Source organism: Notolabrus celidotus, chromosome 4 (assembly GCF_009762535.1).
Source record: "Notolabrus celidotus isolate fNotCel1 chromosome 4, fNotCel1.pri, whole genome shotgun sequence".
Classification (NCBI taxonomy): Eukaryota; Metazoa; Chordata; class Actinopteri; order Labriformes; family Labridae; genus Notolabrus; species Notolabrus celidotus.
The window spans coordinates 12,435,983-12,461,271 of record NC_048275.1 but is presented as its reverse complement, the minus strand read 5'-3'; the positions used below and the strand labels follow the sequence as shown (position 1 = coordinate 12,461,271).

The window sequence follows — 25,289 nt, the reverse complement described above, 5'->3', positions numbered from 1 at the left end:
CTGCTCTACATTGGCTCCATTTCCTGCAAATTGAGGGTAAATGAGCAAAATGTCACAGAAAGTCTAAACTGGGTGGAACCCTATAAATAACCTGTCCTAATATCTGTGTGTGTTTAAGGACATTACTGTGTGTGTGTGTGTGTGTGTGTGTGTGTGTGTGTGTGTGTGTGTGTGTGTGTGTGTGTGTACATGTTTGAGAAACATCACAATAGCTGTATTTCCTTTGATTCTGATTTAGTATTTGCAGGGTTGAGAAGACTTCACATGTCCATAGTCCATTTTACAGTTCTCTAAATCTTTGCAGCAATGGTGTAGGGGCCATAATGTTGATTTGCATGTCCTATTCGTTAATCATGATTATTTCCTTTTTTATGGTGTACTTCATTTCCAGTTTTGGGTTCATGGGTGTGGTTTACCTTTTAATTGCTTGTTCAGTTGGGTGGCGGGTTGTATACAAAGAGGGTGAGTGGGGTTGAATATTTTTTGTTGACCGCCACCGTCATCGGCATTATCATTGTTTATTTAGATCTTTTTTGGTATTGATTTATTTTGAGTGTTTTGTTAACAAATAGAAAACTTTCCTTGGACTTTGATTTTTGATTTATGGCAAGACGCATCACAAACACGATCCCACTTAGTCTCTGCGGCACTCTCAAATCTTAGCTGCTTCAAATGGTTTGGAGGAACCTTTTAATCCCTTGCAAAGTAGCTCCCCTCAAGAAGGAAAGTCCAACCAAGATTTGGTGGAAACGTGACATGTTACCCCTGTTTTTGCATCAATATATTATTAAAACTGTGAGGCAACAAACCCTGAAAAACTGTCAACAATTGTAAATAATAAATTCATCAGAGTATCACTTTCAGAGTTTCAGTTGCAGTGGAGCAGGTGTATGTGTGACTGTACATACGGGGCATTGTAAACCAGAGTCAAATATGTATGCGTACATAAATTTGGCCATTCTTATTCTGAACCATAACAGCTCAGACGTCCCTAACTTCCACCTCAAGTGTCCTTTACGGGCTCTCAGTTCAACTGTTAGTAATCCCCCCTACAGTGCTCTGGGTCAGTTCTCAAGTGTCCTCGTAGTCACTCAGGCTGAGACCTGATACTTGTTGAGGTAAAGTCATTCATGTCACTGGTACACAAAAAAACCCAAGTATACTCAAAGCTCTTGACCCAGGGCAGCAACTTGCTCAATGGATGCAACTAACTGTATCTCCTAGAGAAGGGAGCCTGAAGCTAAAAGCAGGTGTTCACCCATCTGTCTAAAACCCAGTAGTGGAAGCAGTGTGTGCTCAACATCATGTTCAGAGAAAAAAAAACACTTCAAATACATAATTTGTGAAAAAATGAAAGCAATCCTGAGTTTACAAAGGCAGATACTCTCACAGAGACTCAACTCATGACATTACAAAGAGATTTGGTGAATAAGTATGACTTAAGGCAGACACTGTTTACTATCCAACTGTCTGCTATTGCCCATTGTTTAAAAGGTCATGTGCTTCATTTGTCATTAGCTTAGAGTGAGCTTTATACTGAATTTGAAGTTTTGGTAGAATTCATATGAATTAGTGGTTATAAATGTACTCTACCTCATGTCTTATGTTTTGTATTTGACATCTTTTTGAATCTGAAACCACAATTCTGTCTTTGTTGACATATTTGTTTTCTTTCATATTTCAAAAAAAAAATGAAGAGAAGAAAAGGAAACCACAAGAGAGGTCAGAAAAGACAGAGTCAAAAGAAGAATGCAAACTTGAAACATGGAGGTCCAGGTTACATAAGGAAAGTGTCAAAAGTGAGCAGGATGATCTGTAATGCCATGCAAAGTAAGATCTGAGCACTGAAAATTGTCTGTGTGTGTGTGTTTGTTTGTACCAGTGATGATGAGGCATTCATTGGGTTCTAAAGCTTCAGTGAAGAGGCGAGAGATGATGAGTTCAGGGTTGATGATGAACCTGATCTCTTCCTGGACCAGTCCATGTCCTGTTACACCTCCACCCACAAACCTGTTTGCAAAGTCCACCTGGAGACATTAAAGACAACAGAGGAGTTAAGAGTCAAACCGTTCTCAGGAGTTATATCATCATATGTTGCTCCTCTGCTCTCAAACATTGCTTTAATAAACAAGTTCAGCCCCAGTCCATTTGAATAATTTCCAATGGACTGGGACTCATTTGATGAACTCAGTGTGAGCATAGTGTGCAAGTAATAAACAAGACCCTGTATTTTTACAGGGTCTAGTTTACATACATAATGCCCCCTGCTCTGTACATTCAATGCAAGAAGAAGGGTCTGTAATTTTAATTATTTGAACAAATGGCTCTATTAGTGTCTGCCTATTATCTGTCATCCTCTGGGGTCATTTAACACAGATGGATATCTGAAGATCACTGCAACGTTTCCTGCTTGCGAATAATCTAATCTGGACATTGTAGAAAACAATGCAACAGGAAATGTAAACAGATAAACCTAAAAAATGATACAATCATCAATATTGAAAAGAAAAGTGATGCAAAATCAAGGAATCAAGGAAAAAAAACATATCCCAAAACTGACAGCCAGTACAAGAGAACAGAAAAAAACACTATCTTTAATGATCACACAATCTGTCCCATATATACATCTATAGCTTAACCCTCCTGTTATGTTGCGGGTCAAATTGACCCTGTTTAAAGTCTATATTAGGCAAAATATGCCTTCCAAACCAGCTAAATGCAGCTTAAAAATCTGGGCAGCATGTGACAGAAGAGGAGTCGTGTTAATGATCAACATCACTTCATAGAAATAAAAAAAATAAAACATTAAGATAAAATAAACAAAAATCTCTGTCATGTAAAACTATTGTATTTAGATTTAGGACTTCCCAATGTACATTAAAAAAGTTTTAACATTAATTTAAGTGAAAAATTAGTGAGTTATCCTCATTGAACCATGATCTGTGATAATTAAAGAACATCAATGGACTAAATCGTGATTTAAATGGTTAGTAATGGAGTTAGAAATTAGATTTTAAAAAATGTGCCTTGAGATTTTTTTGGGTTCTTACACTTTTGGATAATTGAATATGCCCAGGGTCAAATTGACCCAGGAACATTATTGCTGTTCCAAAGGAATGAACATAACCGGAGGGTGAAATCAAGTACAACAAAAGTGTAAGTGGTTAATATAGTTACCCCTTAATATAGAGACTCTGGCTCCAACTGACATCATCACACAGTATGTCAGCGCCCATTGTAGGGGTGCTTGGCCTCACTTTTGGGCAACCAGGCTAGGTAGTGTTAGTCATCCATCTCTATTTACAGTTACAGGATGAACCTTACAACCGCTCAACATGAGCATGTTAGCATGTGATGTTGTTAATGTACCATTTGGAAACATTTTGCTCAAACACCACTGACTTGCTCTTGGCTGTAGACGTGTGAAACATTGTCCGAAAGTTCAGTGTTTGGAACACGGGCTGAGGTGCAAAGCTAAAAATATTTATGAGACCACAGAAGAAATATTTTGATGTGATGCCATGCAAGCACACTCCTTGTTTTTGTGGCATGGATAAGAGGACAGCCCATTCAATCACAGTGCTGCTATTTAAACAGGCTGTCAGGGGTGAAGAGTTCTGCTCACTGGCCCACAGCTACGTCAAAATGTGTGACAGTCAGTGTGTTTGTATGAGCATGTGTGTATGTTTTCTCACCAGTTGCTCTGCTCCTCACCTCCCTCTCTGGCTCACCCCCTCACCCCCACCTCCCCTCAACCCCCTCACCCTTCAATCTCACCCCCTGACAGAATGACAGCCCACTCTGCCCTATCCAAAGTCAACACAGAGCTGGTGCCCGGCCTGCTGAGGTAGCTATCAATCTGCCTGCAGGACTCCTGGCCCACTGGGTCGCCCAAGTGAGATGGCTCACCCTCGTCATCTTTTCCTCTGTGCACCTCCTTCTCCCGCAACCCCCACCCCTGGGCCTTCTCCTCCACCCCTTGCCTCTCTGAGCTACTCAAGTGTATACATCAGCTGTCACCCAGCGTAAAATATGCAACCAGACATCCTGGAACACCAAGGGGAGTGGGAGATGGGGTGAATCAATGCAGACATAGAACCAATGTCCTTCACAGATATGCACACAAATTATACAACACATTTTTGATTTTATGCAGGTATTGGAAAAGTAGTGAGAGGACAGTCTCTTTGACTTTTGGAAGCTGGAAGGAAAATAATGGGCTGGTCGGAGTCCAGTTTGTTCAGCCAAACCGAGGCAACAAGTTCAAAAACAGGCAGGCTTTATCAAAGCGGTCTCTCTGATCGAGAAGAGTTTGACAATTCCTGGTGCCCCTGTTACAACAAGTCATTATTTTACAGTGATGGGAACACTGGCAGGGAAATTTGTTACAACATATTAAATAACTAGTTCAACTTGGCATTGGATAATAACCTATAAAGTAATTCCTACCTGCAACATCCCGTATCCATCATCTTCAATTGTCCCCTCACGGGTGATATGCAGCCGTGTCAGCTGAGTCTGGGAACTTGAGTAAAAGAGGTAGCAAGAAAGGATGTTACTCATTCATCAAAGGGTCATTCCCAGCATGCTTCAAGAAATGTTGCTTCTCCTAAAAGATGCAGAGTTCTGAGAAAGTAGCGTTTGTCTGGATGTGGGGTGAATTAGTATTCCAAGGGGGAAGTGCTGCAAGTAAACTCATCTAATGTTCCATATTCTTTGATCAAATAATGGCATATACTGGAACTCAGCATTAGTTTTAGGAGCATTACTACCGATCTCATCTCACTCATATTCTGTCTTGCAGGTTTGTTAAGGCTTTGTGCGGAGCAGCGTTAATGTTTACAGTCTGAGTTTTATCTTGGACACTGATAGGCCTTCGAAGCTTTTATGAGGACATCTTCAATTGAATTGCATGAACAGGAAGTCTTTCCACTTAATTTTAGTCTTAATCTCACCTGCTAAATGGCCAACAATTACCAGAATGCAGCTCTTATTGTGTCTGATGGCAGAGAGAGATCATCAGATGTATGATGGTGATGGTGGCCTACATTTGCTGTCAAGATGCTCTGATGTGTTCAAGTCTTTGAGTGGTCCTTTTTTGGACATCAATACTATTCTGAATTGTTTAATTATCATGTAGAGAAATCTAATTTTAAAGCTATTTGACATGTTTTAATCTCACATTTTCTGACCCATTATTTGAAAAAAACTGCTCTGGATGGATATTAAAAATCAAATTTATTGTAAATGTATTTAACTAAATTAAATAAATCTGCACGATAATAAAACAGAGAGAAATACCTTTCCCAGTTTGGAAAATTGCTCAGCATTTGTCTTGTGAATGTGATGAGACCTTTGGGCTCTTGAAAAAAAAAGTAGACAAATCAAAGTCAGAAATGTTCAACAACAGCAAAATTATGGGCAAGAACTGCAAAGAACCAGCTGCTGCAACATCATGTGGGACATCTTCAAAGCTTACTTGTTTTTGTCACTCTCCTGAAGTAACACATCAGAGTCTTCAACTTCTCAATTTTTCTTGACGAACAGCCATCAAATATCCTGAAACAGAAAGCAAATGGGAATCTGAGTTCACAAGATGAAACACTTCTGGGGGCCTGATATTGTTAAGTAGTACATATTTAAATCTTTAGAGAAAATGTCAAAGTTTCATTTTTTCATACAGCTCTTTTAATGTCAAATAAAAGTGTTTATTTTCCAGCAGACAACAGGCAGGAATGTTACACTCAGTCATTATCTGTGGCTCAATGCACAACCATGCTATGGCATGTCATGAGTGAGGTCAAGCTTCTACTCTGGTATGGTATCTCTCCCATCAACTTGCATCCTACATACAATGGCAGTGCCCGGGGCTGTGTTTCAGTTCTCAGTGGTTCATATAAAAACTAGGGTGGATGGAGAGAAGAGGGAGGAGGGAGGAGGGAGGAGAGAGAAAGAGGGAGACCTGTACCACACACATATATATATATATATATATATATATATATATATATATATATATATATATATATATATATATATATATATATATATATATATATATATATATATATATATATATATATATATATATACATACCTGTACCTGTATCACAGACCTGTACACACACACATCACAGACCTGTACATACACACATCACAGACCTGTACACACACATCACAGACCTGTACATCTTTCCTCTTTAAATCTTTATATTTTAATTTTACATTTCTGTAAATAATCTATAGTCATCTGTTAAAGATAAATGAAATTATTATTATTATTATTATTATTATTATTATTGTTGTTGTTATTAGTACTACTGTTGTAATTATTATTTTTTGTTGTTGTTAGTATTATTATTGTTATTTTTATTTTTATTATCATTATTATTCATATAATTTCTTTCTTCTATACAGCTCTGTTAGTTTAACATTTAATCTTATTATTCTGTAATTGTTTGTCATTTTGTGTTTTATTTCTTTTTAAGCTTTAGCAATGATTACGTATGTTTTCCATGCTAATAAAGCCCTTTGAATTGAAAAATTGAAATTGAATGGGAGAGAGAGAGAGAGAGAGAGAGAGAGAGAGAGAGAGAGAGAGAGAGAGAGAGAGAGCGCTTAAATCACCCCATACTGACTATCTCCCTCCATTAATAGCAATCTAAGCTGATGACTAATCACAGCTCAGCATTCATCTCTTCCTCTTGACACTTTTGGCCAAGAAAAGTAAAGAAATGAAATCATGAAGGGTGAATTCAATAAAACAGGTTAAATAAGTCCATCAGGATGGAAAAAAACTAATTCATTCAATACAATCTTGCATACTGAATTCATTTTTTCTAAGCAATTTTAATTCCTTACACAAAGCCTTGCTCCTGCTCTGGAAACCCCCTCATGCTCAGTCCCCTTAGTCAGTGTCAATTAGGCCTAATGCAGCCTGGAGGGCAGCCCTGCTATGAAATAACACAGGTGGATTTCCAGTAGGAACAAATCATACTTTACTGGAGACAGAAGGGAAACTCATTATGAAGGATTTAGTCATAAAATAAATTGCAGATATTTCCTTTTCCTGGGAAGTCCTATTAATTATGTTGTTTGTATTCACTGTAACACTACTTAATAAACAAAGTGCATGAGGATACATCGTTTCTGACAGCTTTACCTCACCAATTAGTCACATTAAGGTAGGTCCTGTCATGGTGGCTTAGTTTGGAAATAAAAACAGGGTTTTATTTCTCAATAATGAGCTTTTATTGTAAACTTCACTGTTAAAAAGGCTTCCTGTGTCATTATCTTTTCAAACAGAGAAAAACACAAGCTGAAGAGATATGTCTGCCATCTTTCCTCCCCCCCTGAATCTATCCATCACTTAGCAGAGGACAAACCTTGACAGTTCTGCCAAAACAGCAATCAGCAGATTGCTTGCTGCTCTACGTGTCCAAGACAGAGCGCTACAGTCGGCGATAAGCAAAGTGCCGGACACTCCCTCAATTACAAGAGGAGGGAGAGGGCCAGTAACGATCCAGGGCCCTTTTTTTAGACTGCACTGGTTGTCTTGTCGTGTCTCATCTTCAAGTGTTTTTTTTTCCCCCTCTTTCTCCTTCCTGTATTTCGCTGCTGGCAGAAATGCTGATGGTGAAAGCAGAGCCAAGATCCTGCAACCGAGAGCTGTCATGGGTCTGAAAGAGTCAGCCCTGCAACTGGAATCGATGCTTACATTATTACGGAGGCCTCTTCACTTAGCCTGATACTAACGTTTTGATGTGGAGGCAGATATCGTGCAGCTATACAGATGACTGATAGTGAGAGTACGATTAAGACGCAGATAAAACGAGAGAGCTCAAGGAGGGGAATATGTAGTGAATCACTCATTGATGTGACCATTTTTGCGATTCATAGAACGATACTGCTCGACCCCCGAGAGAGAGCAGATGACTCACTGGGATTACAAGTACCATCAAAGTTATATGGTGCTAAACCGACCTTTAATGTGCTGCGAAAGGTTTAGTCATGTGATGTCATGGAGTTGTTTGTGAACCTCCTTTCAAAGCCTGAGCATTTCTGCTGTCACCATCCTTTCTTTGAAACCAGAAGTGACCATACTGGGACAGCAGATGGGATACATGTTGTTATGTCTCTGTTCTTGATGACAGGCTGTTGTTGCATCCACCTGTCAATCACAGGTGGACACATCCAACAGCATATCATGCTTTATTATCTACGTTAGTCCAAATTGGATCATTATTCACTCAGAAAACATCTTGTAGTTTTGGAAAAGAGTTCAAACTTGCCACTGGGACCATCATGTCTAGGAGAAAGCTTCCATTGAGGTGATAATCAACTGAGATGTAGAGTTATTCTCCACTCTGGTTTCCTACAATTGGGCTTGTCAAATCTCCCCCTGCTGGCCTTTAAAAAGAACACAGTAGCAAAATGTTGGTGTGCCTTATTTCATATTTATTTGCTTTTTCAAAAATTAATATTTCTGGTCACTTTTAGTGCCGGTCAGTGGGCATTACAATATTTCAGCCAATGAAAGCATCAAAAGACCTTGTGACTCAGTGTTTTGTTATTTAAAAAGACATGTTTTTCCTTCTTCATATTTACTGAAAAGCTGTAGTTTTGGGGCGCTGGTGGCCTAGCTGGTCTAAGCGCCCCACATACAGAGGCTACACTCCTCATCCCAGGGGTCGCCGGTTCGATTCCCGGCTGGTCGACCATTTCCTGCATGTCTTCCCCCACTCTCTACTCCCCACATTTCCTGTCTCTCTTCGGCTGTCCTATACAATAAAGGCAAAAAGGCCAAAAATATAATAATAATAATAATTTTAAAAAAGCTGTAGTTTTGGAGATATGAGGTTTCAACCCATAGACTGTATATATAATGGACAGCGTCGCTTCGCCTTTTCCTATTGTAAGGTTTTGAAGCCAAAATATCCCGCTCCAGAAAGCTGACATCTTGTATATTTTCTGCAGCCAGAGTCTGCGCAGTAAGGAATTTCTGCATTTCCACAGTAACAAGCTCCGCCCTACAGCATAGCGTCCCAAAGTCCTACAGAGTTTCTCTATACGGCAGCTGTCAATCAAAGCAAACCCGGAAGTAAAACCCCGTTTTTTTTAAAGAAACTTTTCAGAAAAAAGAGGCCTTAAACACAAAACAGTCCAGTAATAACTACATGTCACCACAGCATACGGATGTGAGAAATGTTCATATGAAGTGTATTTATTTTTTAAAGTTTGACCGTAGCCCCATTAAAATGAATGGGAGAGACAGAGTTTTTGACCTATACTGCAGCCAGCCTCTAGGAGGAGCAGTTTTTGTGGCAGCCTCACTTCGAGCCGAGCGAGATGATTTTATATACAGTCTATGTTTCAACCCAACAGCAGCGATTTGCTGTGAAACTGAGGCTCTGCAATATTCATATATAAAATGTATGATGTTAACACTATTCTACCAAGGTTTCACCAAACCTACGTCTTCTGTATCTCAAGGGAAACACCAGAAGCTCCACAGATCACAAATGAGGAGGTCAGGCCTTAAACAACTGAAGAAAAAGCAGGTTGAGGTGATATCTGGAGTATGTCCAGTGTGTGGAGTGCAGCCTATAGGGACACAAATGTGATAACAGAGCTGGCTGATATATCTCATTATAACTCTGTTACCCACCCCAGCTTATCCAAACACATCTCAACTTACTAACAAGCGTGTCAGCTGTTATAGAAATAAATAAAATATGTTGAATGTCTGCTAGATTGAGTGAGACATCTGCTGAAAGTCATCACATCAAATGTCTAAAGCAGAAATAAAACAAGACAGAAACAATGATTACTTTTCTCTCTAATGTAGAAGAAGCTGACCTTTATAGGGGACCACAGAAGAGCTGAGTGCAATACAAGATTAGAGCAAATGTGTGCTCCAGATATAAGAGAGCACCAACCATTGCACTGACAAACTCAAGCCTGACTGCACTCATGCATCACTTCCCTCCACTCCAAAACTCTGACACGTCAAGATTATGAGAAGCCTCCAAGACAGAAAGACAGGTGTGCTGTTTAACAACATCTATCAGTCAATTTGTTTCAATTAGCCATCCTGAGCTTTCTTAACAGACCACTGCATCTGAGTAGGTAGAAACAGAGAACATCAATTTATGACTCCTACTCTCCACCACCCTCCCACTCAGAGAGACACACAACAAAAAAACAGGGAGTCTGATGAGATACCCAGCCCACGGTCCTGCCCTCCAGTCTACAAGGTGACAGCACACAATGTTATCTCAGAACTACCTATAAAAAACAAACGAATAAATGTGCTCTTTGATAATAAAACACACAACATACAACAAGCTACAGCTGGGTTTAACAGCCTGATTTAATAGAAAGTTCATCTAGCTGTGACCCAATGGATGAAAGAGAAACTTTAATGTAACCGTGTGTAAACATGCTGGACACAGAGTAAAGGAGGAGTACAGAGAAGTAACAGGATTCATGTAATTGGGGTTTTCAAGGCAGTAGTGCCCCCTTATGGAAATCAGTTTAGCTTCCTGAGAATGAACACAGAGGTATTCAATCAAAGTCTACCACTTTGTTTTATATCTTTAATAAAAATCGCACATTTCTGGATACATTTGCGGTTAACTTTGCGAGAAAGAACACCACTGTCAGAGATCCTGACTGTTTTTATCCCACCCTGCACCACACTTCATTTTCTGCTACATGTAGGAGTAGATAAAAAAGCAAAATGATGCCAATAAGTCCAATCATGCTCCCATCAAGCAGCCTGGCAAAGCTTCTTCATGAAGCAGACAGATCAGTGAGGCAAACTCCAGATCAATATCTACATCTAAGATCGCTCCCTCATAAGGTTACAGCTTACAAAGGGACTGGTGTTTCAAAACACAAAGACTTCTCCTCTGTCGATTACCTGAAAGAGATACTGATCATTGTTTTGTATCTCACAGTTTTCTGCTCTGGGTTTTGTGTCTTTACCTGTTGAAGTTGATCTCAGGGTAATTGCAGTACTCTGACTTTCGGGAGTTGCGTCGGGGGAATGTGCAGAAGAAGGCATTGGCCAGAAGACAGGCTATTTGCTCCTGAGACAGAGTCAGGGAGTGGTTCATCCTTGACTTCAGCAGGGGGATTGGCTAGAGAGAGAACAATCCAAACAGGGAAAAATCAGCAGAGAGAAATGAGAATGAGAAATGTACGGACAAAGAGAGATGCAGAGGAGACACAGAAGGGTATGACAGTGCTGTGCCGGGCATCTGAGGGCAAATAAGGGGAGATAATTAGTTTAGCAATCTAGCAAGCAGAGGAGACAAGGAGGGTTCCATTAGGAAAATGGGTGGTAGTAATTAAGGTCCTGGTTTTCTTGCTCTCCCCCAGGTTTGCTCAGTCACACACAAACAGGGACCATCCATCTTCACTGATTAGGGCTAAAGAGCCTCCCAAGGCTGCCCTGTTAGCAGATCAATACCAGCACTAATAACACACACGTAAACACCAGCCTTGACGCTTAATACTGCAAAACAGGGCATGAGTCAGAAAGCTTCATTATCCAGGTGCTAGAAAATGATACTGAGGTGAACGTGTAGCAGAAATCCCCTCCTTTAGTTAACCCTGAGCGTGCTTCATGTTCTGCCCCTGGTTTCCATCTCCTGTAACAACTAGAGGGATTTTCCCATCCTGCCCAGAGAGGTAGCTGAGTTATCAAATTAAAGTGTGGACTCTGAAAAAGGATAACTGAATTGCAGAGATACAAATCTTGGAATTCTTGCATTGATATAATTGATGTCAGAGAGCTTAAATGAAGACAAATGGGGCTGACATTTAAAATATATGTGACATGGATCAGCTCCATTAGCTGGGTATAAAAGAGGAGGCCTCAGATGTAATGAGGGGTTTATCAATCCCTATATATTGTGTATTATAGGAGGACAGGTTGGGGTAAAATACCAATGATAGACAGAATTTAGAATTCCATAAGCACAGCGCATCAGATGGATGACTGGACATGACATGAGATAGACCTCTCCTCTCTCATCTCTCTTTTCTAATGAAGCAGCTCCTGATATGGATCAAAAGAGGGAATTCATTATCTAGCAGATGCGACCTAGGAGCTGATCTTGTAAAACACCAGCCATCTAACCCTGCAGTCTGCAATCACTTACATCCATACTTACAGCTCACAATAACCCATCTAAACACACTGGGCACTTCACACTTTACTTACCATTGTGCAGAGGCGAGGAGCACTGAGCGCCAGGGTAACCATATCGGGTAGTTCAACCTCTAACAGGCGTTGCACATCGCAAGGCTCCATACACTGGAGAGGAGAAAAACAGAGACAGAGGCAGAAGAAGTGTTTAATGAGATATCACTGCAGAGCTGACTCACAGATCAAACCTGGAATGACTTATTGTTTCATTGTTTCCAACTAGTACGTAAAGTGTATTATGTTTGTATCATCACCGCATTAAGAATAGGGAAAAAATTGATTTCAAGAACCAAGTTGTAAGAGGACAGAAGTTGTAAATCAATGAGAACAAAGTCACAATCTTACCAGAATAACCGTGTTACTTTGTGAGAGAGAAGTCGTATTTAACAGCTATATGTAAAACAACATACAGGGTGACATCAGAAGAGCAGCCAGCTGCCTGCACTAAAATGAGGAATATGGATCATCTTGTGAAGTTAAACTCAACAGCTGAGGACAAACAGCGGTTGCAGACTTGCGTACAGACTCTTATTGATAACACTCTCAGTTTCCTGCACAATAGACAAGTCGCCCTGGTTCTTATGACAGGCTGAGTATTCAGTTATTAAAGAAACCGGTATTTAAGTACAGCTTCACAAGATACTCAGAGTTACTATTTGTTCCCTCATCTATGCTTTCTTGTAAATTTACAGCTTCAGTCTCATAAATTCATGACTTTACCCTTGAAATCTCTTTTTTCCTCTATAACATGGCCTTAATACTCCTTCACAAGTACAAGATAAATTCAACAAGAACACGCATATTATATCGAAACAGTTCATTTCTCATGTTTATAAAGTCAGGTTTTATTCGTTTAAAGTAAACACACAGTTTATCAAAGTCAGAATAATAACATTAAAAAATATCTGAGACAGCCCTCCTCCCTGTCAAAGCAGTGGATCAATAAATTGACATCCAGAGATTTTTTTTCCAGAGACCCTGCATCATGTAAGGAAAAGATCACAATGTGTAGAATGGTTTTAGGGAGTTTTTTCTTGGGTGCCTTACCTCACGTGAAACACAATGTTTAGAACTGAAACTTCTATTAGTCCCTTAGTTTATATTGCATCCTCACACACTTTCAAACAGCTCTATATTTGAGCTGATCGTCTGGCCGCTGAGTGAGTGCGGTAGCTTGTATTTCTGTATTGTTTTCCATTTAATTTGTTTTTTTAAGACAGATTGCACATTTTGTTTTCATTGTTAAAAATTTTAATAAAGAGGACAGGTTACAGTTGTGCAAATAAGTTTACATACTCTGGCAGAATTTATGATTTCTTTGGTAGTTTCTGTTGTCTTTATGATATAAAAAGAGTAAACACAGTTGTTTAACAATAAACGGCTTCACCCAACCACTAACCATGAGTGTAAAACAAGTTTTTTCCTTATCATTCATATTTTCTGAAAAATGGCCAAAAAAATCACAAAATCTACCAGGGTATGTAAACTTATGAGCACAACTGTATATTCATTTATCTTCACCACTGAAAAAAATAATCACATCAAATATACAAGACAAAGTTTAGAAAATAATCTAAGTTTGAAAATTGTACACATTTCTACATAGAAGGTAAAAATCTGTCATTGTAGAAACATTCTTCTTAAATCTAACAAGACTGAGACAGAATATCTCCACCTACATGAACTCTGTTTCACCGTTTTTGATCAGAGGAAGATCCCACGCACTGCATGGTCTACTCAGCATCACAGTTCATGTATCACACTAAAGTTCTGGACCATCTAGACCAGGGGTGTCCAAACTTTTTTCAAAGAGGGCCACATATGATGTTGTCAGAATACCTCAGGGCCAGTGGCTCCTACTGAGACTTAGGAATCCTAAAAGTTATACATGAAATATTTATTTAATATTTAGTATCATTATTTTCCTATGGCAGGATCACGATCTAGATTTCATCACACTTCTTTTTCATGTTTTTTTTAAGACCTTTCTGACCAGCAGACAACATTTTAAGAACTATCTAATTACTTTCCTGAGTTCTGAACATTTTTGATGCACCAAATTGTGCCTTTTCTGCACAATTTTATAATTTGATCTTGTCTTGTGTCCTCTTTTGTGTCTTCTGAAGTTTTAGTGTTCATCAAGAACATTTTCACATCATGATAAAAACATGAATTTGAAAACTTGTCAACTTTAAGAGTCCTTGTGTTTCTTCTTTATTGCCATCTTGCAGAATTCCCAGAGCTTTGGTTTTAGACAGGTAGTCCATATGAAGCTTTTTGAGACGTTTCTGGATTGACTTTAGTTTTGTTTGTAGAAAGAAACTGTGATTCATTTCTTTGCTATAAATAACACAATTTAAGATGGAAGCTTGGGGCCATAAATAAATGGACCTTGGGCCGCAATTGGCCCCCGGGCCGTACTTTGGACACCCCTGATCTAGACCCTTCACCAGGACAAATAACATGTGTGAAAGCTCAACAGACTATTTCTTTTTTTAATGACAGAAAAGCCCTGAAAGCTACAAAGAACAGCTGACTATCTAATGAAAAGTCTTGAAGGTTTATTAACTGTTTGACAGGCAGCCTGAGGTCACGACCTCATACAGGTAACCAATATCTGAGTGAAGATGCTCTGAGCTCTCATTTCCAACAAGAAAACTCAGTGTCAGTGAAGGCGGATGGAAGTTTATTGTTGTTTTTAGGGTGAACTCCCACTCCTCAGGTATCAATAATCCCAACACTTCAGCAGTAAAGGAAGAAATAGAATCTCAGCAGATCTACTCACTACACGGAGCCTGTTTCAGAAGAATTCACCATCAATCTGTGAGCAAGCCTGACACGGCCAAGGCATCCATACTTCAGCCTGTAGCTTACCTCAGCATCCATCTGCAATTCCCTCCAAAATAAACACCCAGTTATTCCATCATAGACCCAGATTTACAACGCAATCACTTATGAGTGTATTGGCTCCGAATGTCACCACCATCAATCACTCGCCTTACTCTATCAAGGTAAGCAGAGGAGCTGGTGCTGATTAAATGGACCTTCTGGAGCAAATGCAAATGACCAATGGAGGAGAGAGTGGCAGGGTGATTTCCAACAGGAAGTCTTTGGTGGGTGATTTGGCTGGGGAGGGCGTTTATATGGCTGCAGAGCAGGTCTGACTAAATGCTGTCAGAAGTAATGAGCTGGCAGACATCATAAAGCGCTCCTGTGGGACTAATAGATGGTGGTTGGTGATGCGGCAGGAAGAGGGCAGAAAGATGATCCTCTAGCTTTTTCCACGGCTACAGCAGCTGGCCACAACTGTTACAAACCCACAATTAACTACACCTTTCACATAAATACTGGAGACGGACCGGGCTTCAGCTGGACAAACCGGATTTAATGCCACACAGGCTAATGATCGATTACACTCGGGTTTTCCATCCACTCTGTTCTTTACAAAATATTTTCACTCTCTGGGAGCTCGACCCACCCACACCTGGATTTCATGTTTTTATCTTGAACAAGGTCCTAAATGTACTTTAATGTGTTTATTTTCTACCTGACATAATATTTTTAATCAAAAGAAGTTTTTGTTTTGGGGAGGGGGGGCTTGTGGGGCTCTTTATTCACAGGGTGGACAAAATTATATCATTGATTTAAAACTTCCGGTGCATGATCAATCATCACATTTCTGTCTTTGATTATTATTTAGAACCTTCAATATCCCTTAAACTTGAATATATCTTTACAGTTCATTGTGGATCACTCCTTTTGCTTTGTGTTTCCTGATGTTTCCCCCCGTCTATTTATTAATGTGCAAAAATCACTCATCCCTCTCTTCTTACATGTGCAATACTTTTTTCTACCCATCTTCTTAGTTCTGTATGCTGTTTTTAACCTATGTTACAAGTCTGTGCACATTATAACTGTATTCTTGGTTTTGTAAATATTTGTAAATCTATTTATTTAGTTGTGTATATCGATCGTAAGATATGCTTATTTTACTTCTTTCATTTCAATTGCTAATAACTTTTAATAATTGCTATTCTATATGCTCTTGTTTACTTTATACTGTTTTGCACGGTCTACTCTGCTGCTGTGAGACATTAAATTTCCCCGTTGTGGGACAAATAAAGGATTATCTTGTCTTATCTTATTTACTCTCAGTCAGGAAGCTACGGTTTGTTAGTTTCTATTTAATTCACTTGACTCAGACCTGCTATGACAATGCTAAGTTAAAGCCACACCCTCTTTTCTAACAAACTGTTTGCCTGATTAAGGTCTCAGTCCAGAACATTTCTAATGAAAATACAGTTTTACAAGTCAGACAGTGTGCGAGAGTTAGTGTTGTCAATTGTCATGTTCCTCTCCAAAAGAAATAGATCTGCAAAGTTTTTCTATAAGTCAAATGTTTTTAAAATCACTGTAAGAGATTCTCTGTAAATGGAAAAGCAGAGTTTGAACTTTAAGTAACGCTGATGACAGAGAATGGGTCTTTTAAGCTAATGATAGCTAACCTCCCTAACTTCAGAGAATCATATTTGAATCTTATCAGGAATGTTTTATTTTCCTTAAATAAATGGACTTTTGAATAATGATAGTAATGGATGGAAATATGGTCCAGAAATGATACTTGAGGAAATTATTTGTTAGTACAGTTAAATTTGGTGAAGTTAACTGGTTAAAGATTAATAGTCCTTTCTCATTTACTAAAAGCTCCTGGGAGGAACTTAGTGTCAATTTTGAAACTCCCTGAGGACAAAACAAGACGAATCACCTCTTAGCTGATCTTGTCCTGTACATGTGTGTTCTGAAATAAATAAATATAAAAAAATAAATAAATTGTATCAGCTTATCTTTAATGTCCAACATGTAACTCAAAGATTCTTTGGTGTGGAGATGTAAAAAATCAAACGGCTGTTTCTGCAGCGTGTTGCCTGACGCCTACCCCAAAGGAAGGCTGAGGAGCTTATAAAATGTATTTTTAAAAACCATTAGTTTTCTCTCTGATGGGTTCATTTGCATTAAAATGCCATATAGAGGCATCAATATTAATAACTGTCTGTTTCATAACAAGATACAAACTCCTCACAAGAGCGTTAACATATTAAATATGTTGGGTTTTCCCTCTTTTTTATGAATACTTTTTCTAGGACTGCTGCTGAGTTGTCAAAGTTTTGAAATATTGATTTTATTCAAACTGCAGAGAGGATGCTTTTATTTAGTCTGTGCTGCCTCTATCATTGTACATGTTTATTTTACCTATCTATTGTTCTGTCATTTGTACCCATCAATGTTTGGATGTTTTTTCTTTAAAAAGTGAATAGAAACTTTACAAAAAGGCAACAGGGGAGAAAAAGAAACAAAATGTGTGCATAAGCCCAAATCAGAGAGGGCTGTGGTGTCTTGTTGCCTTGCTGCTAAATGTACTATTGGAACACCAGCGGTACTTACTCCTGGACTGCTTTCCTGCTCGGCCCTCAGACATTCATCAGATGGTGACACTGTGACAGTTTCATTTAGCAGGGGAGAAGACAATTTACAGACAAGCCCTAATTTGGATAACTCTCTTTTCCCCTCCTGTGGCTATTACACGTGGAGCGGAGTGTCAATCACCGGCCCAGGGGCAGCGTACCTCTTGACAATTACCCCGGTGCTGCACAAACGTTGCTCCAGATTTAATTAGGTGGTTTTGGCTGAGGAGTGCTGCAGCTCAAATTCAAACTTGCCACAAACTATAGCAGAAGAGGAGTATTGATTAAGTAAAAAGGTAGAAGCAGAAGAAATGATTGAAATGGATGAAAGAAAAAGTAAGTGTGCTGAAAGAATGCTGTAACAGCTCGTACTATATGATTTGACATCACATCAGTCTGTGTGAAAGGTGAATCTCTGTCTGCTGTGGAGTAGCAGCTGTTAATCATCCCTGTGCAACGTGTTTAACTGAAAACTCCTCCTGCATCCATCAACTCATAGAAACATGAATGACCTTGAGCGTTTACAACAGAAGGTATTTTTATCTCTACCAGTGTTCTTTTTAAAAATCCTACATGTCTTTTTCAAATACTCCTAACTTTTATCAAACCTTGACTTGTCTTTCTTTCTTTCTTTCTTTGAGCCCCGCCCACCATCGCTCCATTCCTCAGCAGCAAAGAACAAGTGTCTAGCTGGCTTCACTTAGCATCCACTGCGGATTTAATAGGAGCTTTTAATTAAATTGGATAAAGCTATAAAAGGCTCAGGCAGCTATTGATCTACTGAGCTTTCTACTTTACTCTGCAAAATTATTTCAGTGACCGAGGAAAAAGAGACGTTTTTGTAGTGTGGTCTGAATTTAGCTGAGTAATCAATGACGAGAATGAATGAGCATCAATTTGAAAAAGTCAATTGTAACAAATCTAAAATGTTTTTTACGCAAATGTAAAAGCTCCATTAAGATAATGATCTTATTCAGGATGGCTCCCACAAAGACATGAAACAGAAAAGGAGTTCACAATCAGCTTCATTTTTTAAATGTAGGCAACTAAATAAAGCTGGAATTGAATTTTAAATTATTCCACAGAACTTTTTTCACCCTTGATCACCCCTATAAAATGTTCTCCAGCTGTTAAAACCTTTGTTTTCAATGCAAGACGCACATACATACATTATCCCATTTGCTACGGTCATGTGCTCACACCCATATATTCATGTTTCCTAAAGAGGTTCATTCTGTGATTCAGGAGATTACCAGTTCTCAAAGTCATTTTCTTTTTACTGGTTGAACCACACTGTTAGGGTTATTTTGGATAAAAACGTCAAACATCTGTCAGTAGTTCTTTCATGTTTGTCAGTAAAAGTGCATCTTGCTGTGATTGTCTGCTCTGCAGCTGTGGATATCACAGATCGCAGCTCTTCTCCCTCTGGAGAAACTGACTCATGACCTCAATCATGACTCAGACAAATTCTGAAGACGGAGGAAACCTTTACCCTCTTTTCTTCAGAGACTTTGAAACATTTTCTTTGAAAGCAATTGTCTTACCCTACTAACTGAGTACCTGTCAGTGCTATTTATTATCTATTCTTTATCATATTGTGGTGCAATGTCTATAAGCTTGTGCATGCATTTCGACATGTATGAATATAAAATTGTGTTCAGGCTCATTTTTATTTGTCATTTTTGGATATGTATGCATTCTTTTGCAGCTTCTGCAAAAGTTTGGGGCGGGGTTTTTAAATCAAACGGATGTTGTTTTACGTCCGAACGGTTCTCTTTTTATAGATGATTACATCTTCAAACTCAATTAAAAAACAATTTTCTGTCTTTATAATGAATCAAGATTTAATACTACATACTATCTACAAGATTTCAGGATGGAATCTGTGCAATAAAAGACAGGTAAAGATTAATACCACATGGGAAGAAGTTTATCTCTTAGGTCTTTAATTCTCTGTAATTAAAGACCTTCAATGTCTGAACTGAGGATAAGAAGAGTTAGAAGAAAAAGAGAAGGAAGACAGAGAGAAAAAAAAGAAAACACATTCCCCTGGTTCACCTGCACCAGCTGCTGCCGCCATGCTCGCTGCTCATCTGTCCTAACTGTATGATGCCTGTTTAGTCCTCAGGGACTCCCAGGTACTGGGAGGGGACCATACACACTGATGGACTGGCAGCCAAACAGAGAAAAGCAGTCTCCCTTTGCAATAACAACTCATGTTGAATAACAGATTTAGCTCATTCTTCATTAAGGTGCATTTCAAAGACATAATTAATGGTGGTGAGTTTAACAAACACTGCCAGTGTTTACCTGGGAAAGTTCACAGAGGCTGTCAGAGGTGTGAAACAGACCACTGGCTCTATGACACTGATGAGGTGTTTACTGTCATGTCAGTTCTCCTTAATTGCAGATAGCCAGTTAATGAGCAAAAATGAAAACAGACTTGTGACTGTGTTTCTGGAACATGTTAGGACATTACAGAACAGAGGTTTTAGGAAGCTGTAAATATTCCTGATCTATCATTCGTACAAAAATGAGTCAACAGTTGGTGTTTTGGACAGCTTACCTCTGTGCACAGAAGATTCAGGGCAGTGAAGTCCCATTTCTTTGCATGGGCTACGTTGTATCGCAGAATTGCATCCTGAAGAGGAGAGTAATAAGAAGTGTATCAATGATCACAAAGAAATGATATAGTTCCAGCAGCTTAAAGGCAGGTGAAACACAAATATATGTTTAGACCACAAGCATCGCGCCAATACAAGACATATGAAGCTGAAGTATTATTGTTGCAAACTCTGCCATCTTGTGGTCTTACATGGAATAGGTTTTGAATACTTGAAAAGACTCAGTAGGCGTAACATAATAACAATAACACTAAAAGCTCTGTTTGAAAAGGTTTCTTGAGCTGTCCATAATCCTGATTTCATTCCTGTTTTCAACTTGTATCTTCAATGAGCTCAACAGTCTCACATCTTAGAGCAGATGGGGAAAAAAAATATTTCAAATGATGATACAAAACGACCAACTAGAAATATTTACATTCAAAAGGCAGTTTTATTTTCCCCATTTCTCAATCTGTGAGCACTTAGTCACAAACTTAGCATGTGTCCAACTTAACTAAAACACAAGAAAACAAAGTGAAAAGAAGAGGCCAGAGGTTTGAGCTGTGTAAAATAACCAGAGTGAATTAAGTCTAGAAAGTGGATTAAATGCACAGTGTAGTTGCTAGCAAACATAAACAGAAGGGAGAGAAGGACAATAAGTAGTTTTGGTGTTTTCTAATAAAAATCATTTCAAATCAACAATGCAAGCTCTTCCACATGTCAGCTGCATTTAAAGATCAATACATCTAATTGAAGTCTCAGTTTGTTCAGCCTAACTCAGTCTTCTTGTCTTACCTTCACATCCAGACAACTCTTGAACCCTCTACGCAGGGAAGTCTGGATCAGCTCCCAGCGACTTTGGACACGACCTCCATCCTGCATGACATGAAACATAAAACATATATGAAGTAATTATTTTACTAAAATGTTCTTGTAGTGCAGCACTTAAGCAGAACATTTGCTTGTTTTAAAAAAGCATGCAAAGCTGGAATGCAAACCACGATACCTCAGAATCCATAGGAAAGAGATTCTTGTCAGAGCAGGGCATCTTGACGGAAACATCATCCCAGGCATTTTGGAACTTGGTGGGGTAGGGGACAGGGGGCTCTCCCTCTCTGAGGAGATCTGTCTGTAACAGGAAACAAAGAGGCAGGAAAGAGTCATATTGAGACATTAATCACTTCCAGGTTTATAACTTCTTAAAAAGGTAGATGTCTAATGTCACATCTTTAAAGTGAATCCTGGGAATATAAGTTTGACACTTGTTTACTCAAAATTGATATGTTCCTTTTCTGGCTGACTTAACATTTGAAATTTGGCTTTAGAGTAAAGATTTGATGTTGTAAAAACAGTAATTAAGAAAATCAGGATTCTTGTTGTCTAACTTGGGTCGCAGTGGTCAGTTGTATTTCCACAGCAGCACTGACAGAGCTCCTGTGAGACTACAAGTGGAAAACACAGTTTGATAGGAGCTTTACTGACAACAGGCCCTGAAGGGATCACAGAGAACTACATCCCTTTTCTTCATTCTCTGTATCCAAACAAGCTTCTTGACATTCTCTCTCCCAATGTTTTCCTTTCTTGTTCTTTCTCACTAAAACAAAGTGTAGACACACATCGCATGATGCCCAGTCACTCTGCTTGTTTCTCACCACGCACATATCAAGAAGCTGTTGACTCACCCTGACTGTGACCGTGTGGTTATGCGCAGCTTTCAGGTGAGTCAGAGGGGGGGCACACTGGGGCATTCGGTTCAGCTCATCTATAGGCGTCCCCAGCCACGCTTTGTCCATGTTACGCAACGCGAATGAGACGCTGTAAAGAAAACAAGAAAAACAGATTAACAGACTTTGATTTACTGGATGATGTATCAGCATAATGGGGAAAATGCACATCAGGTAAGAGGATTCACCCATCACAAGAGACAAAACATGGTGCAGAGAATGAAAATGTTTAGGATTACCTTTCCAAAACTCCTCTTGACTGGCTTCCAGTGAAGTCCTGGCTCATATCAGAGGAGGCACTGCACTCTGCCACCTCTGCATCCTGAGTTCCCATGGCAACCACAACGACTCTTTCTTTGGCCGAACATCCAGAGTCAGAGTCTTTGACAGACTGCTGAGATTCCTTTACCTGAGCCTTTGCAAAACTAGAGTCCTCCTCACAAGCACTGCCATCATGATCCTTGTCGGCAGCGTTGTTTGTGAGCACGGTTTTACTGACAGGGCTGTCTGGACTTAACATCTCCACGTCATTGGGTGTATTGACACCCTGTCTGGGACTAATGCTAAGACAGAGGGTTAATTTGGGGTTTGGAGAGTTGGAAGTGACAAAGGTCGTTTCAACAGGGGGAGGACCAGGTGAACTGGGCCTATTGGATTTCTGTACGTTGGAACAGTGTGTACTAGCTTCAGATTCATCCACGTCACATCCAGGTCCACAGTCCATCAAGTTCTGTGATGCTACATCATCTTGTGTGTTTTCAGTTGACACACAGTCTTTTGTGGTGTCACACTTTTCTGTTGCACAACAGAGTTCATCTTTTGCATCCGATGATGAGTCTTCTTTTGGAGCATCATTGTTCACATGTGGTGGATTGTCTTCAGCTGTGTCACTGAGGCTAAGAGAAAAATGGATGAAAAGGCCAGGTTACATGGTTGAATCTAGACAGCACAATTATGACCACATTGATGCATCTTTCCTTTTCCTTATGTACACTTGGCACCCTTATTTACAGTATAGTATATTCTGTGTGCATCCTCCTAAATTAAGAAATTCCCTCAGAAGAAATCATGAGGCACAGGTACACATGAACATGATGCATTACCTTCTTTGAGACTCCATCTCTTCATCCATCTTTGACGGATATGATAAGATGAATCAGTAATAACTGCTTGAAAAAGAAAAACATTCACATGTTAAAACAAACAGAATTTTGGACGGATTATGCAGTGTGTTGTTAACAAGCTTCATATGAGTTCAAAACAACCAGATGTAGCTCAAACAATCAATAAAAATTGCAGATGGGCAGAAAATCAGGGCTGTTTCCAATAGTGTTTAAAATTTTGCAAGTGTTGACACTTCTCTCTGTTCAACAAATGTGCTGAGACAAGATGTATTTAAACTGTTGCTAGTTGTTCCTACTTTTAAGTCCCTCCCATGTATCCAATGTTACTGGAACATGTCATACAAACTGCATGCAGTGATTATTTTCAGAGACAGAGTGATACTTTTACACTGCTGACATTGTCTGTCATGTTTAAACCTGGTTTAATACACACAGCTCATGACTTGTGTAGGGAGAGGTCCCACTAAATACTTGAGACTTTGGCCTGCAGAGTGTTTCTGTTCTCAATACTGTAGACATACTTCCAGTATAAACAGAAAGTATGACTAGACAAAGAAGTGTATTTTATCATTGCAATAATACCAAAACAACTAATCTAATGTTAGCTTTAGTCTTGCAAGGTGTATTATTCTTTTATTCCTTCTGCCATCAGACTTCTGAATGCTGATAGCAGTTTTTAACAATTTGTTATAGATTGTTCTTGTGAAATTGTGAAGTTGTGTATTCATAAGGTGTTTTTTTTTAGTTTTTTAGTATTTATTCCTGGCTACTGTTTTTTAAAAATAGTTATTTTAGTCTATTTTAACATTATTTTACTCTTCATGACAACCCCCATCTTGCACTGCTGTTGTCACTGACATGCTGACTGTTGAGTGTTGTTTGTCTGTTTGTTAGTGTTGGTACACTGCAAACCAAATTGCCCTCTGGCATTAATACAGTTCTCTGAAATTGAAACTGAAACTGAATCTGAATCTGAATCTGACAAAGCTAACTGTCCAACTTCTGGGATCACATGACTTGACATCAGGCCATGGACCTCTGAACTTCCACGGTGTGGTCTTGATGTAAAGCTACACCAAGACCTTTGGTAGGATCAGATACTAAAGTTATTTTTCTGGACTTTGTCTGGTCCACGTAGACGACTGCTAAAGTTAGGCAGCTCGTCGGGGTGGGTTGTAGTCTCAGCTTTAAATGAGAACCACTTTAGGTCCCTGACTGTCATTTTAAAGGAACAGCCTTCTTCACATCAGTAAATCTAATAAACATGCTGCTGTCGACAGGTCCCAGAAAGCTACAATGAGCTAACTAAAACAACAATCTGACTAATATTGTACTTTCGATATTACTTTCAAAGGGAAATCACTTGCTGAAGCAATAACCCGAGGTCAGGATATTATTTCAGAGGGGTTTTATGCAGACAGGACAAAAACACAAGTCATCATCCTGAGCTAACTTAGCTATGATTGGCTACAAATGTAAACGTTAGCTAATATTAGCTAGCTCCGATTCTGGTAGACAGTCCCATTTCAACCTCAAGCTGTCTCCTTTAAGACAAATAAATACTACTTACATGTCCCGCTTTGTTTAAGACATCAGATTAAGAAGCATTTCAGAATGATTCATCAGTTTTTGAGGACATCTAATTATCCTATATAAAGTACATATCACTCCAGTTGTGATCGTCCAGTTATTGGTTCACTTTCACTTCGTTGTTGCAGCCAGCTGCCAAGCTGCCACACATTGACGGCAGGAAGTCAAGGACCAATAGAAACACGTCTCTCAAAAAAAGGGGCGGGATCATGAGGTGGTATCCTAGCAACTGTAACAGAAAGGGGTTTACTGTCGTGAAACCCTTAATAGTCAAATATTAAATACACTGAACAAAAATATAAACGCAATATTTCTGTTTTTGCTCCCATTTTTCGAGAGCAGAACTCAAAGATTTAAGACTTTTTCTGTGTATCCAAAAGGCCTATTTCTCTCCAATATTGTCCACACATTTTTTAAAATAATATATAATAATAATAATGATAATAATAATAATATTAATAATAATTATAATAATAACAATAACAATAATAATAATAATAATAATAATAATAACAATAACAATAATAATAATAATAACAACAGTAATAACAATAATAATAGTAATAATA

At 38.9% G+C, this 25,289-nt stretch overlaps 1 protein-coding gene across 2 annotated transcripts in view; it reads right to left on the bottom strand.

The window, feature by feature from the left end:
• parga (poly (ADP-ribose) glycohydrolase a) overlaps window positions 1-24,861 on the bottom strand; it is a 33,999-nt gene extending 9,138 nt beyond the window's left edge. The window contains exons 1-13 of one of the 2 annotated variants that reach the window (XM_034682374.1): window positions 24,701-24,861; window positions 23,110-23,175; window positions 22,246-22,902; window positions 21,965-22,097; window positions 21,289-21,411; window positions 21,078-21,158; window positions 20,246-20,320; window positions 12,233-12,325; window positions 10,990-11,144; window positions 5,480-5,559; window positions 5,302-5,362; window positions 4,450-4,525; window positions 1,880-2,027 (exon numbers count right to left, since the gene is read on the bottom strand). In XM_034682374.1, coding sequence (XP_034538265.1) covers window positions 1,880-2,027; window positions 4,450-4,525; window positions 5,302-5,362; window positions 5,480-5,559; window positions 10,990-11,144; window positions 12,233-12,325; window positions 20,246-20,320; window positions 21,078-21,158; window positions 21,289-21,411; window positions 21,965-22,097; window positions 22,246-22,902; window positions 23,110-23,138 — 1,711 coding nt within the window. In that variant the 5' untranslated portion in view covers window positions 23,139-23,175; window positions 24,701-24,861. The remainder of the gene's footprint in view (window positions 1-1,879; window positions 2,028-4,449; window positions 4,526-5,301; window positions 5,363-5,479; window positions 5,560-10,989; window positions 11,145-12,232; window positions 12,326-20,245; window positions 20,321-21,077; window positions 21,159-21,288; window positions 21,412-21,964; window positions 22,098-22,245; window positions 22,903-23,109; window positions 23,176-24,700) is intronic. The other variant, XM_034682375.1, reaches the window with a different exon arrangement.
• Window positions 24,862-25,289: the final 428 nt, after the last annotated feature.